A 13,414-nucleotide genomic window follows, 5' to 3' on the forward strand; every position below is an offset into this window, starting at 1 on the left:
ATGCGCCCGCTCGGCCCGCCCCGGCCCGCCCCAGCACGGCACGGCCCCGGCGCGGCGCGGAGCGGCCCGGCCATGGCGCGCTCGCTCAACTCCATCGTGGCCGTCAGCCAGAACATGGGCATCGGCAAGGACGGGCGGCTACCCTGGCCGCCGCTCAGGTACCGCGGCCCGCCGCCGCTGCGCCCCCCGCCCGCACTACAGCCCCCAGTGTGCCCCGCGCCGCGCGGCAGCGGGCGGGCGCGGCGGGGCCGCGCGGGGCTCGCTGGGAGCTGTAGTGCTTGAGGGGATGCTGTGTGAGGCGGGGAAACGGCGGCGTGGCCGGAGCGCGACTGTGGGGCTGTTTTTTGCGTGGGCTCTCTCTCATGCGGTGGCCGCAGGTTATCGCTCATGCGAGCAAGCACAGCTGGGGGACAAAGGTCTCGTCAGCTCTGCCCAACCGCCTCTCCCCGGCCTCCAGCAACACATCCATCACGGGGGGATTTTTCATTGAAATTAAAGAACTTGCAGAAAAGAAATATATATAAATTAGAGAACTTATTCTTAAGGCACGTTGTAACGCAGTCCGTGCTTCCTCGGCAGGAATGAGTACAAGTACTTCCAGAGAATGACGAGCACGGCCTGTGTGGAAGGTAAGGTGTTGGGCGTGTGGTGCTCCGGCCTTTCCCTGCCTCGGCCCTCTGCCCTGCCTGCCCTCACAAGTCCCGCCTGTATTTCAACCCTTTCAATCGCCCGGGCTAGGTGAGGAAAGAGGATGAAGCAGGTATTTCAGAGGAGTTTCAGATTGGTCCTCTTAGGGAGCAATTTTCAAGTCCCTTCTTTCACCAGAAGAATAGAAAACTTCATCTAAAGTTTATCTAACAAACCTTTACATGAAACTCCAAGTTAAAATGGGAAGGTTTTCACAAGTTGCTTAATTAGCACAGGTGGTTTGGTTTTTTTCAGTCCGCATTAGCTTATCTCGCTGGTTTGCTGTGGCTCAGCCTTGGCCATTGGACCCACCCTTCTGACCCTTGTGTCTAATTTTGCTGAGTTTTCTGAGTGCTGAGCCAAATCCACGCACCATAAAGTCCAAACCACAGAGCAGAAATACTTCAGTTGTTTGTCAACACGGTCACTTTTTCATGGTTTGTTTAGGCGTTTTTTAATGCTGTTAAAATTCACTTGTTTGGTAAAAACTCACTTTTGGTCAGCTTCGTATATTCCTATATTTTGATTATGTGCCATACTCCATTTTCTGCCTTGAAAGTCTGTTTTGATTAGGAGACTTACTCAAATTGTCTGATTCGAATGTTCCATAATCCACAAGGAATCCCTGATCTCATTTTGAAACAGTACTGAGTGAAAAACTTTACGTATGTTTAGAGGACCTGGTTCAACCCTTTGCAACCCTGTGCGTACTAAAAAAGGGCAGAACACCACCGACAGTTGTCAGTCTTTTTAGATGTCTGCAAGTTGCATCTTACCTGGCAGAAATAAGCTGTGATCAAGAAAAAAGATGTTTGAAATATAATTACAAAGAAACATTTTGCTCTGTCCTGCCTGCAGATCTTTTGATAAGCTGCGATCTCAGATGCTGGGCAGGTAAAGTGCTTCATAACCAGACTTCTCAATGGATTGTGCTGCCATAAATCTTCACACCAGGGATGTCACCTTTGCCTCTGTTGTGTCTCATCCTGGAAACAACATGGAAAGAGTGACCATGTTGGCATTGTGGGTTTTTTTGTCTGATAACTCCTTTTCCTCATGAAGAGAAATATTTTTTTCCTTAGCAGTTTTACATATGAGAGGTAATCAGGTTATGAATGTTTGGGTTTGGTCAGAAATCATATTTATGTGTGAATATTAGGGTATGATTGATCACCTGTAGCACTTTGGCTTTGGGTTTAATTTGAGTGGTTCTTCTGCTGGAAATTGTTGTGGCTTTATAAATCAGTTCTCATTTGAGAACTGGGGCCTGAGCTTGTGCTTTTGCTAACTGCTGCAGAGGGGCTTGGAAAGGCAGGGGAAGTCCATCGGTGTCTCTAAACATTTCAAATTCATTCTCTCCTGCTCAGGTAAACAGAATGCCGTGATAATGGGTAAAAAGACGTGGTTCTCCATCCCGGAGAAGAACCGTCCTTTAAAAGACAGGATTAATATCGTGCTCAGCAGGGAGCTCAAGTAAGTATGATAAATAAGGGCCCCGTAAAACAAATAAAAACCTGCACCAAAAAATGTCTGTAGTGCTACACCATACAGTAGTCCCAAATGTAGCATTTTTGATAGCTGTTTAGAAAGCATTTCTGCTGTTGTTTCTGAGTGTTATGACTACCTTACTCTTAATTTTGAATATTTAAAAATTCATTCACAAGGTAATTGTCATTACTTTGCTTCATGAGTACTGCTTTTCACTCTACTCACAAACCATTTGACAATTTTCAGTAGTATTTCTGACTCATGTATTTAACTGTATTTCTCTAGTCCCTGCATATACTGGTGGCCCAGAGTTCATTTTTTGAAGTTCATTTTTATTAGGATTTGTGGATGAGATGAACTGTCCTTTTTCAGAACTCACTTCTTGAATGCATCACCCACAGTCACACAAATATTTTTAAACACAAATGTCCATTTGTAGTGCTTTATTGCTTTGGAGGATGTAGGTTGATTTGCAGGTGGTTATGTGAGAATATTGGCTTTTCAGCTGGTTTTGTTGAATGAAATATTAACGTTCTGAAATTCAGTTCAAAATCTACATTTTATTTCTTGATTATCTGTATTGAATGATCTATGTTTAATTTATAGATTGTCTTTATCTTACAGATATGTAAATTTCTCAGTCACACTTTTTCAGAAATATGCTGTGAAATTCCAGATTCTTTATTTAGAATGCCTTCTAAATTACAGTTATGCTGTGATCTGTTGAGCAATCCCACAGTCAGATGAGACTTCAAACATAATTCAGCAATAACAGGCACTTCAAAATAATTAACTGACATGCTGCATGTGGTTATTTGTTAATTCAGCAAAGCACATTTTGTGTCTAGAGTGTATTGATGATCATGATCAATTGTCCTTGATGTATTTAGTAACAGAGCTTTGTTTTTTCTAGGGAAGCCCCAAAAGGAGCACATTATCTTTCCAAAAGTCTGGATGATGCTCTAGCTCTTTTGGATTCACCAGAGCTGAAAAGTAAAGTAGACATGGTTTGGATCGTGGGAGGCACTTCAGTGTACAAGGTACATTTAGCCTCCTCCTAAATTACTCATTTTCTGTGATGGGATGAGGATGAAGTTCCTGTTACTGCTGCTTTAGGGGGTGCTTTCCCTTCACATTCCCAGCAAACTGCAGAGATTGCCACAGAACAGGTCTCAGAGAGTAGGATCTCAACTCTCAAGCTCAGAATACCTGTCTAGAAGCTGAACATTGCTCTTGCCAGTGGGCAAGTGTCACACTGTTATTGTGCTTTTGAGAGCTTTTCATAAATACCTAAATTGCTGGATTCTTCAGAAAAAGCCCATATTATTATGTTTATTTTACTGAGCCCGTGTTTTTGTGTTTATTTTACTGAGATTGCTGACTGACCCTGCAAAGGGTATGAAAAGACGAAAAAAGGAAAAGTGCTCCAGCGTGTTTAGCCCAGAGTATGACACTTTGTACATGTAAATGGAGAAGCAAATAGGATTTAGAGAGAGCTGACAGGTCATGGTGTTGCAATAACAGGAGATAACCACACAACAAAAGGTCGCACTCACTCTGCTTTCCCATCCAGCAGTGTTCCTGCTGCTCCCAGTCCCTGGGTCAAGAATTGTGAAGCAAATTCTGTTTAACAGTAAAAGGAACAGTGCTGCTGCCCTGTAGTCATTACAGGCATGCTGGGAGATGGACTGCAGTTGTTGCTGGGCACTCAGACGTGAGATGTGTGGTGACAGTGCCATAATGCACCTGGTGGGGAGTCAGGGCTGATACTGTGCCCTGTGTACAGGGTAGGAAAATGCATTTTTCTGGTACTTCTTGCCTTGTGTGCTTTTCATGAACCTCTGTGACTGAGGAAATGCATCTTTGACAGTAAAGGAATGAAGTAGTTAGGGATTGCTAAGATTGTAAGATGAGGTGAAGTAGCACTGTTGTTCCTCGTGGTGAAGTCCACCGTGTGCTCCCTGTGCAGATGCATTCAGCCTATAACCAGATGTTATCCTACAGGAGAAATGTCCTTGGCTCTCTGCCGTGACAGTGCCTGTGCCATGCAGAGGGTTTCTGGAGAGGGCTTCTCCTCACAGAGGGCAGAGCCACAGCCAGCTGTGAGCAGCAGCACTGGCCCCTTCCCTGCCACAGGCTCAGCTGTAAAGACTTGTTGCTTCTGCTGCTTCTTCCAAGAGCATCTGTCCTGGAGGCTTCTGATATTCGGGAGAAAATAATGCCTTTTTTTAGACCGTGACTCACCAATACTCACATTATAAATTGGCAGTTTTGATCGAGAATAAATTGGAAAGTACTATTTGTACTGATCAGTACAAGGGAATGTGCAAAGTAATAGGAGACCTGGCTATCCTGGACATGGACAAGCATTGAGAGAGATGGGAATGTCCAGCGTGAAGAAGGGAAGGCTCCCTACAAGTAATATTTTTAGTGCCTGTATTAAAGATGCACAAAGGATTTTACAGGAATATTTCCGTTATACTGTGTAGAAATGTGTGGGAAATAAAATAGCAATTGGTAATTAAAGAGAATAATTTTGCTCAGTAGTTGTAGGTATTTGGTTTTAAAGCGTTACTTTGATTTCACTAGTTGGTGTGGCTCAAAGGTTGAGACCTGCTTTTGTTCATTAATACAGTCTGTTCTTGTCCATAGAAAGACCTACCCCATTTTGATTGTTCGGGCTGTGACAGGACTCTCTTACAGGAGAAAACCAAGTCTGTTTATGCTTTCTACCGTCAAAACAGGAAGAATGTTCCCATGGGGGTTCCTTGCTGCCCTTTTAGACCAGGGGAAGCTCTTGCAGGTGGCAGATTTACAGGTTCCCAGTGGGATCTGCCTCCAGGCTCTCTGGTAATGGTTTTCTGCGTGACCCTGCCATGTTGTGTGCAAGGAGCATGGTGTGAGCAGGGTAATTGTTCTGTGGGTTGCTAACTCCTTGGGGCACAGTGGTTTTCCATCAGGATCGCTATGGAGTGGAACCACAGGCAGCCGTGTGCTCTGACAGCCTGTCAGGGCTGCTGTGCGTGCCCGAGGAGGAGAAGGAAGATGTAGGAATCCTCAGGACAGCACTGCAGCTGCTGTGCCCAGGTTGGCCTGTGCTCCTGGGCCATGAGCTCAGTCTGGTGGCATTCCATTGGAGTGGGATTCCGGGGAGCAGGAAGCTGACACAGAGTGCACAGGATGTGAGGATGTCAGCTTTGCCATTGCCAGACAGCGCCTCCAGGTCCCACATCGTCCCACATCGTTATTTCAGACAATGGCTTACTGTCCTGTGGAGCTTTTTAACACAGCTCCTAGCCATAGCACAGTATCATCAGTCAATCAGTTTGCCTTGGGGAGCTCCACCCCATCAGAGCTGTTGTAGCCAAGCTCTGGGAACAATGCTGCAGGCCTGTTTGTGTGGATGGTGTGAGCAGGGAGTGTGCCATGACCTTCCAGGGCCTGCTGGTTTCTGTTTGCCGCACCCCTGGGGGTGCCCTGGGCTGTTGAGGATGTCTGGGCTGCAGTGGCCTCTGCTCGGCCCAGACCCCGTGCTGGAGCACCAGCCCGGCCTGCCCTCATGCATGGGGCTGGGCCAAGGGGCCTCAGCTGCCCGGCTGTCTGAGCGCACCTTTGGGACACGGGTGTCCACTCAGTCTCAGGTGCAGGTGGCTGCAGTGCCCTGCCCAGCCTTTAGGAACTGAGCCAAGCCAAGGTACTACAGCATGTGCTCCAGGATGGCATTTTGGGAGAGGATGCTGCCTGTCAGGAGTGGGATGGAGGGAGGGGTTTGCTGCTGTTCACGTCCTTTTCCTCCTCAGACCGCAGGAGAGAGAGGGCCAAAGCTGTGAACACTTGCAAGGACACAGAGCATCCCTCTGTTGGTTCTGGCCATCTCTCCCACTGCTCCTAGGTTCTCAAGGACACGGTTCTCTCCAGGGCATGGGAGGATTGGCATCAGCTGCCTCAGGCCCTCTGTGAGCTGTGGTGGCCATCCAAGCCCTCATGTAGGTCACACTGATGCTGTGCTCACACAGTCTGGAAACTGACCTGACCTCTGCAGCAGGGAAAGGGGGAGCAGTGGGGACAGGGAGAGGCTGGATGCGGTGTTGGTATTGGCAAGTGAGATCAGGAAAGATTGAAAACAGCTCTGTCAGTTCGGTGATGGTTCAGGAAAACTCATGTGGGTGTCATCTTCTTGAATTTGACCGGACACTGATCCCTCATCAGGTTTATTATCTCCTAATGTAGCTGCAGGGCAGTAGCAATGCCCCCAGGGAAGCTTTTGGCCTTCTGACAGCACAGGCTTACCTGGTAAATTTGCTTGGATATTAGTGCAATGCTGTCTGGATCCCCTGTGCACTGTTGTGGATCTCCTGAGCTCCAGGAGGAGCTGGGGTTGCTGTTGTTTGCCTGGATGAGGAAGGAGGAGCCCAGCAGTAGGTTACAGCAGTTGTGAAGCTGTTACACCTCATGGAAGGCGCTCTGTGATTTTGTGTGAGCACTTCATGTTTGGAGGGCTGTGTGCTGGCTTGTGAGTGCTTCTTGTGTGCTGGGGGCTTGTGGTGCTGGCTCACTCTTTGGTGCTGGCCCTGGAGTCCCCCACAGCTGTTAGAGGTCATCAGATGTACTGGAGCACAGCTTCTGGCTCTGCTTCATCCCCTAGACATTTCATTCGTGGATATCAAAGCTGCTCCCACCTACACCTCAAGCATGGTGAGTGGGGAGAGTTGGAAGAATCAGTAGCAGTTGGGCTCAGTGGTCTTGGAAGTCTCTTCCAACCTTGGAGATTCTACAGTCCTGTGATTTCAAAACCAGGTTTCTGTTCTGAGTCAAGACGCTGCTGCACCTCTGTGGAGATACTGTCTCTTGAGAGGCTCAGGTCTTGGCCTCGACTCTGAAAAACAGTGCTCTCTGCACACCCTGGGCGGGTCAGAGGCCCACGGAAGGGTTCAGGCTGGAAAGGGTTTAAAGGCCCTTGTCATTCCAAACCTCTTGTCATGGGCGTGGACACCTTCCACTGGACTAGATTACTCTGAGTCCACTCAGTATGAATTGTATCAGTCTCTTGTAACTACATTTAAACTGTGTGGGTCAAAAACAACATTGAGGTTTTGCTGGGAGTAAGACTTGTAAGTCCATCACATCCTTAAATATTAAATAGGATGTTAAGAAAACAAACAAAACCAACAACAACAAAAACACACACATACAAATCCACAAAAACCAACAGACGTGAGTGTCAATTTCTTTATGTGTATGGTATGGTTTTATGATGTTGAGTGAGTATATCAGCATTCCAGCAGCTCAGCTCTGTGCCTCCTCTAATTTCTATTTGGTCCCAAAAAAATGGTGAAACCGATGGAGTGGGCTGGACAGGGCAAGACAGAATTGAATATCAGTGAGGACCTATTTTATTCCTTGTGGAACGGACAGAACTATGACAAAACTCCTTTGCCACCCTGCCATGTCCTCAGCAGTATTTCACTGAGGCAGTGTCAGAATCCAGGCCTCCCTGAACAGGCTCCTTTGGAGGCTCCACCTGTGGAAAGCTTCGTGTTTGACACAGAATTTATTTCTCTGAAGTTGTCTCTGGAGAACAGGGGGGAGCAGGTGTTCCCAAGGGAACAGGAGCTGTCCCCATGGGCAGTAACTGGAGTGGCAGGGCTCAGGGTGGTGGGACAGGTCCATGGGGCAGGGTCTGGCCTGCGGGTGATTATGTGAGAATATTGGCTTTTCAGCTGGTTTTGTTGAATGAAATATTAACGTTCTGAAATTCAAATCAAAATCTACATCTTATTTCTTGATTATATGTGTTTAGTCATCTATTATAGTGATTTAGTTTATAGATTGTGTCTTTATCTTATATAAATTTCTCAGTTACACTTTTTCAAAAACACATTGTGAAATTTCAGGTTTTTAATTTAAAATGCCTTCTAAATTACAGTTAAGCTGTGATAATTTAACTTTCTTTGCACCGCCTGTGGTCGGTCCCTCCCTGTGCTCCTCCCTGGCCTGTTGTGGTGGTAGAGAGTTCTTGATAGAGCTGAATTCCCCACAGGGTTGGATAGGAAGTTGGTTTGTTCTTCTACTACAAAGCAGAAGTGTCTCTGTTTACAGAACACCTGTTTTTATTTGTGAAACAGATTATTGTTCTGTCATTTTGCGAGTGTGACTCTTCTTACCTCCCTATCCCTAAACAAAGAAAAATACTAGTATATGTGTACAAACTGGATGGACACCAGTTCAGTGCTGTTCGATGCTTGTGTGCTGTGACTTAGCTCTTTCATTTCTAACTGTTCTCTAGTAGAGCAGCTTTTCTACAAATTAGCCTCTCAACAGTGGTTAATTAATTTTATTGGATTCCATTTGTTATTACTTGGTTCCTGTGCTTGTTGAAGTAGTAGCTAATAGCCTGCTGCATGGTGAGTCATCTTCCACAAAAAGCACTGCTCGAAAGAGAGGAACAGCTACAAGCTTTTCAAAAATGTATTGTAACCAGCCCTAGAGTAGCTTTTCATGGGTTATTGTAATGCCCACAAGGTCTGAAAGAGTTGCCATTTTCAATCTCAAAACAAAATATATATTCCTAACTTCTGAATTTGTTGGTGAAAGCCTCACCTAACAAACATTATCTTAGAACATTTTCATCCAAGGACCTTGGAAATATAAATATCTCTGGAAATATCCAGAGATGCTGCACCTCGAATGCTGTCATCAGTTTTAAGCCCCTCACAGCAAGAAAGGCCTTGAGGTGCTGCAGCATTTCCAGAGAAGAGCAACAGATTCAACTTTGGAGTTAAACCAAGGGGTAGATTGATATCTGGAATTCCAAAAAATACAGCACAAATCCCTAGCAGTGATATTAAGCATCAGAACAAGTTACCTTGTGGTGTGGGCATCTCTCACCACTTAAACCTTCCTGTCTCCCAAAGAGGTGTGATTCAGAAATTGCTTGTTGCTACTGGGCCTACTGTTCCTTTCTTCTCACAGGGCTATTCAAATTTTGTTCTTAACTTCTGTCAGATACCCCAGGCTCCGAGAATAGGGTATTGCTGCCACTTACCAGGTGGAACTGACACAGGGTGAAATTACCCCTTTAGAAAGTGCTCTTCAGCAGAGTCTAAAAGAGGAGATTCAGAGTGTAATTTCCGCGGCTTTGCTAAAAGCCTGTGATACATAAAATTGTGACTGAGTTTGTGTTGTTTCTAAAGGCAGCAATGGAGAAGCCAATTCATCATCGATTGTTTGTGACAAGAATCTTGAAAGAGTTTGAAAGTGACACATTTTTTCCAGAAATTGACCATAAAGACTACAAGCTTCTAACAGAGTAAGTACCAAAATGAGTACCAGGCTTGTCTTCAGAGTAATCTAATTTGAATGTTTTAAGGGTCATATTAAAGGCCATGTTGGTTTGAGTTTGAGGTGAATTTTTCCCCAGAATCATACTTCACTTACAACCTGGAATGGCACCACGCTCTACACTGGTTCTCTTGGAACTTGCTGTGTTTTTCACCTTTCCTATGATCTTCACAGTAAAGAATAGTCTATGTCAGTTTGCTGCAAAAATAGCTTTTTCATATTGTTTCCTGGTTTAGAATTACTCAAATATTTACTAAGCTTTGTAACTCTCAGTATGTTGTTAGTAAATTGTATTTGGCCTCTGAATGTCTTTTATAAAATTGCCAAAGACAAATTAAATGGACTTAGGCGTAGAGGCTTGAGTTTATGTATTTCTAAGGTTATTCCTTCCCTCTTGAGAAAATTCCTTCTTCCTAATAAATGCAGTAGGAAAAGGTGTACAAAAACTTACCATTTCTGCCATTCTCTGTGGTTTCTTCTATATTATCTTTGTCATCTTTCTGTTGTGCTTTTATGTTCTCTCCAACAAGATTACACCCAACAGGCACTGAGGAGCAGCAAAAATTCAGACCCCTGAATTTTTGCCTCAAAACCAGAAGGACCAGACCTGTTTTCCTCCTGCTGCTCCTGTTTTGGCTGTCCGCTGGTTACAGAGCAGCAATGGAAGAAATAGAAAGTACAAGGAGTGAACCTCTCCTCGGGGGGCACAGGAATGGATTAGCACAGCTCTGGGGGAGGATAGGCAGGGGCAGGGAAGAGGGATGCAGGACAGACAGGGTGGGTGGGGAGGATGAGTCATCTTCTCCAGCTCCAATATATTGTGAACTACTCTGTGCTCATTTGAGTGTCCTGAGATCTGACCCCAACGCTCCCTCTCGGCTGTTCCTAGCTATACGTTGTTTTTGGCCAATGTACTGAAATGAACATTGGTGTTAGAACATGATTTTGTAAAATAACAGGTAATTTCCTCACTGAAGTGGAAACCTGACGATGCCAAACCTTAGCAAATAAATTTAAAATTATCTCTCCCTCAAAGTCAGTATTACTCATACAAAATCCTGCTTCTTTTGCGGGGAGATGAAAAGATTTTTGAAAGCATCTATTAATAAGAAGTGGCTTAGAAAACCTGGAATATAGAGGAACTCTTTCTGTGGTAGCAGTCACCTGTTTAGTAATCTCTTGCAAACTTGTAAAAAGCCTTGTCCTTAGCATTTCCTCTAAACCAACTAGGAAAAGCAAGGCAAGGAGAGAAACCAAAATGTTCCATAATCTTGTCTTCCTTGGCTGACATTTTGAATAACATACTGGAGGCTTTAATAAAAAATGTTGGGTATTTCTTTAAGCCAAAAATAGGGGTGTTGTTGTTTTGTGTCAGAGTATGCCTTCTTGGTCTAAAAGATGTGCATATAAATCATGGATAGTAGTTAATATGAGTCCTGAAAATGGTGTACCTGTTCTAAAAAGCAATGTTTTCATTTTTTTTTTCCAAATAACTTGCTTTTCTGGTTGATTGGATAAATTACAGGTGAATCGTGATGATATTCTTACCTGCTTGTTGGCTTTTGCTTTTTCTTCTCCTCTCTCCCTAGGTACCCAGGTGTCCCTGCTGATATCCAAGAAGAGAATGGGATCCAGTACAAATTTGAAGTGTATGAAAAAACTGTCATGGCACAATAAGGGAGGCATTTTGTACTTCTGTGTAAGGGCAGGTATTTTAAACCATGAAGTTGTACTGAGTGTAAAGATTTAAAATTAAAATTTTGAAGAAAATCACGCCTGATGGTAAAATACCTCAGTAGTGAATGGTTCCAAAAACCAAACCCCACACTTTGAAGGTACACCCTGCAGAAGGGGGTTTGAGCAATTCTGTGACAAAGGTTGCAGGAGACCTTGCACTGATCCTGCAATCCATGGCAGCATCCCTGACAATTCCACAGATAAGGAAAGGCATTAGACTGTGTTAAAGCTTTTTTGCTGAATCAAAGACTTTTAGTATCTCTTTCCTTGTTGAAAACATGCTGCACTGAGAAAGCACCAATCCTCCCAAGTTTGACTGGGGTGCTGTATACATTGATAACAGCCTTATTGGTGTAGGGGTCAAGGTAAGCAAGCCCAGCAGGGGAAGGGGGATCAGGAAGTCTCATGCAGCAGTTGAGGGGTGCACTGATCCAGGACCTGTTGTTAGTGTTCAGGAGCACACAGTCACAGAATGATTATAGGCAGGTGCTTTTATTGAAGAGCTCTGGGTGTCAGAGTACAGACCCAAATCTGACTCCGATGTGGGTTTGAGATGAACGCGTTTTTATGCCCTTATCATTACATAACTATATATTAATTATTCAGCTTATATTGTTCTATTGTATGCATTGATTTCATCTGAGCATGGATTCTGTAATTTCCATCAAGCCCCCCCAACATAATTTCTCATTATTTTTGTTATGATTAAACAATAATTATATCCAGTTAAGAAACAGTCATCACATCTAACAATCATATCATTTATCACAGTCATTAAATGATTATACAGGTGCAGCCTAACATTTTCCCAGGGCCTACCAGGCCTGTCCTTCCTTTCTAACTCCCCTGAATATTCCATGATTTTAGAAACATTTCATCCTTATACTGTCACTCCAGGGTGCGTCCCACAGGATCACCTGTCCTGCTGCCGAACCTGCTCCAGGTGGGCTCCTTTACCTGCCAGGAGCCTCTGCAGCAGGGGCTGCCCACGGGATCACAGCCTCCTTGCTGCATCTGCTGCTGCAGTGTGGGCTGAGGGCAGCCTGACATGCCCTGCAGGGCTCTTCTCCTCTCCCCTCCCAGCACCTCTTGCCCCAGCTGTTGTTCCCCACAGGGTTTTCCCCACCACCTTAACTCTTGTCCCAAAGGTGCCAGTGCCACAGGTGGGCTCAGCCTTGGCTCTGCCCTGGAGCCAGTGGCATTGGCCCCACGGGACACGGGGAAAGAAGCTTCAGCAGCTTCTCACAGCAGCCACCCCTGCAGCCTCCCTGCTCCCCACACCTGGCCACACAAACCCAGCAAAATCTGGTAAAGATGCTTTAATATTTCCCTGGGTTCACAGTTGTGTGAAAGCTTTGCTGCTCTCAGAAAAAGTCACTGTCAGTTTGACTCCAGCCCCTTCAAAGTGGAAGAAAATATACATTGATTTAAAAATCTGTGTTCCTGTGTTCCTGTCAAGCATTAACAGTAAAGATACAGTGTGTTTATCAGTGTAATTTTGAATGATCTATGTGACAAATGTGGAGTATGAGCAATAGTGGAGTAGTTCTCTTTCATCTTTAAATATTAGATATAGTTAAATACAAAAATACTGAAAATATTAAATAAACTGGTATAATATACAGTGATGTTCCCTTAGAATATCAGCTGTGAGCACCCCTTGAATTTCCCATGGCACTTTACTACAACACCTAGCTGATAAAAAACCTATTTGTTGCAGCACCTGCTCTGAGTTGTCTCAGTTTTCTCTGTTTCCTTTGAAACTGTAAGCACTTCCCTGTATTGATGTTCTTGTTCCATGTGCTGATGTTACATCAATCGATAAAAACATGTTTATGCTTACATAATGCAGCAAGTAGTCTCCAGAGTTTGAAATTGACAGCACATTGTTGAAGGGGAGGAAAGAGACTGCTGCCAGGGAGATGTCATTTGTTTTTTTTAAAATACGAGTCACAGTGACCCTGGCAAGAGAATAACCTCCCGAAAGTGTTTAAAACATACCTGTTATAGGTCAGTGTTAAAAGCTCTGACAGTTTGCAAAGTACTGTGTTTAGGACAGCTGACATTTATTAAAAGTGGGAGAAAAGACTTCATGCAATGTTGGCTGAGGCCAACATACATTAGAAACTTTGTGCCTAAGTGCAGAGATAGGGTTCACTGA

The 13,414-nt window shown here is 44.6% G+C and overlaps 1 protein-coding gene across 1 annotated transcript; it reads left to right on the plus strand.

Annotated features, from left to right (window-relative positions):
• Positions 1–35: 35 nt before the first annotated feature.
• DHFR (dihydrofolate reductase) lies at positions 36–11,289 on the plus strand. The gene is made up of 6 exons (XM_063179909.1): positions 36–158; positions 580–629; positions 2,055–2,160; positions 3,089–3,215; positions 9,369–9,484; positions 11,106–11,289. The coding sequence occupies exons 1-6, from the start codon at positions 73–75 to the stop codon at positions 11,191–11,193; spliced, it is 573 nt and encodes a 190-aa protein (XP_063035979.1). The 5' UTR covers positions 36–72; the 3' UTR covers positions 11,194–11,289.
• The last annotated feature ends 2,125 nt before the right edge of the window (positions 11,290–13,414 follow it).

The sequence above is a fragment of the Melospiza melodia genome, chromosome Z (assembly GCF_035770615.1).
Source record: "Melospiza melodia melodia isolate bMelMel2 chromosome Z, bMelMel2.pri, whole genome shotgun sequence".
In the NCBI taxonomy this organism is placed as follows: domain Eukaryota; kingdom Metazoa; phylum Chordata; class Aves; order Passeriformes; family Passerellidae; genus Melospiza; species Melospiza melodia.

What these genes read in the sequence shown, in the direction of transcription:
- DHFR (XM_063179909.1), top strand. Translation starts at nt 73, where the DNA reads ATGGCGCGCTCGCTCAACTCCATCGTGGCCGTCAGCCAGAACATGGGC. An exon ending in CTACCCTGGCCGCCGCTCAG is followed by an intron (nt 159 to 579) that starts GTACCGCGGCCC and finishes CTTCCTCGGCAG; the next exon opens with GAATGAGTACAAGTACTTCC. An exon ending in GTGCTCAGCAGGGAGCTCAA is followed by an intron (nt 2,161 to 3,088) that starts GTAAGTATGATA and finishes TGTTTTTTCTAG; the next exon opens with GGAAGCCCCAAAAGGAGCAC.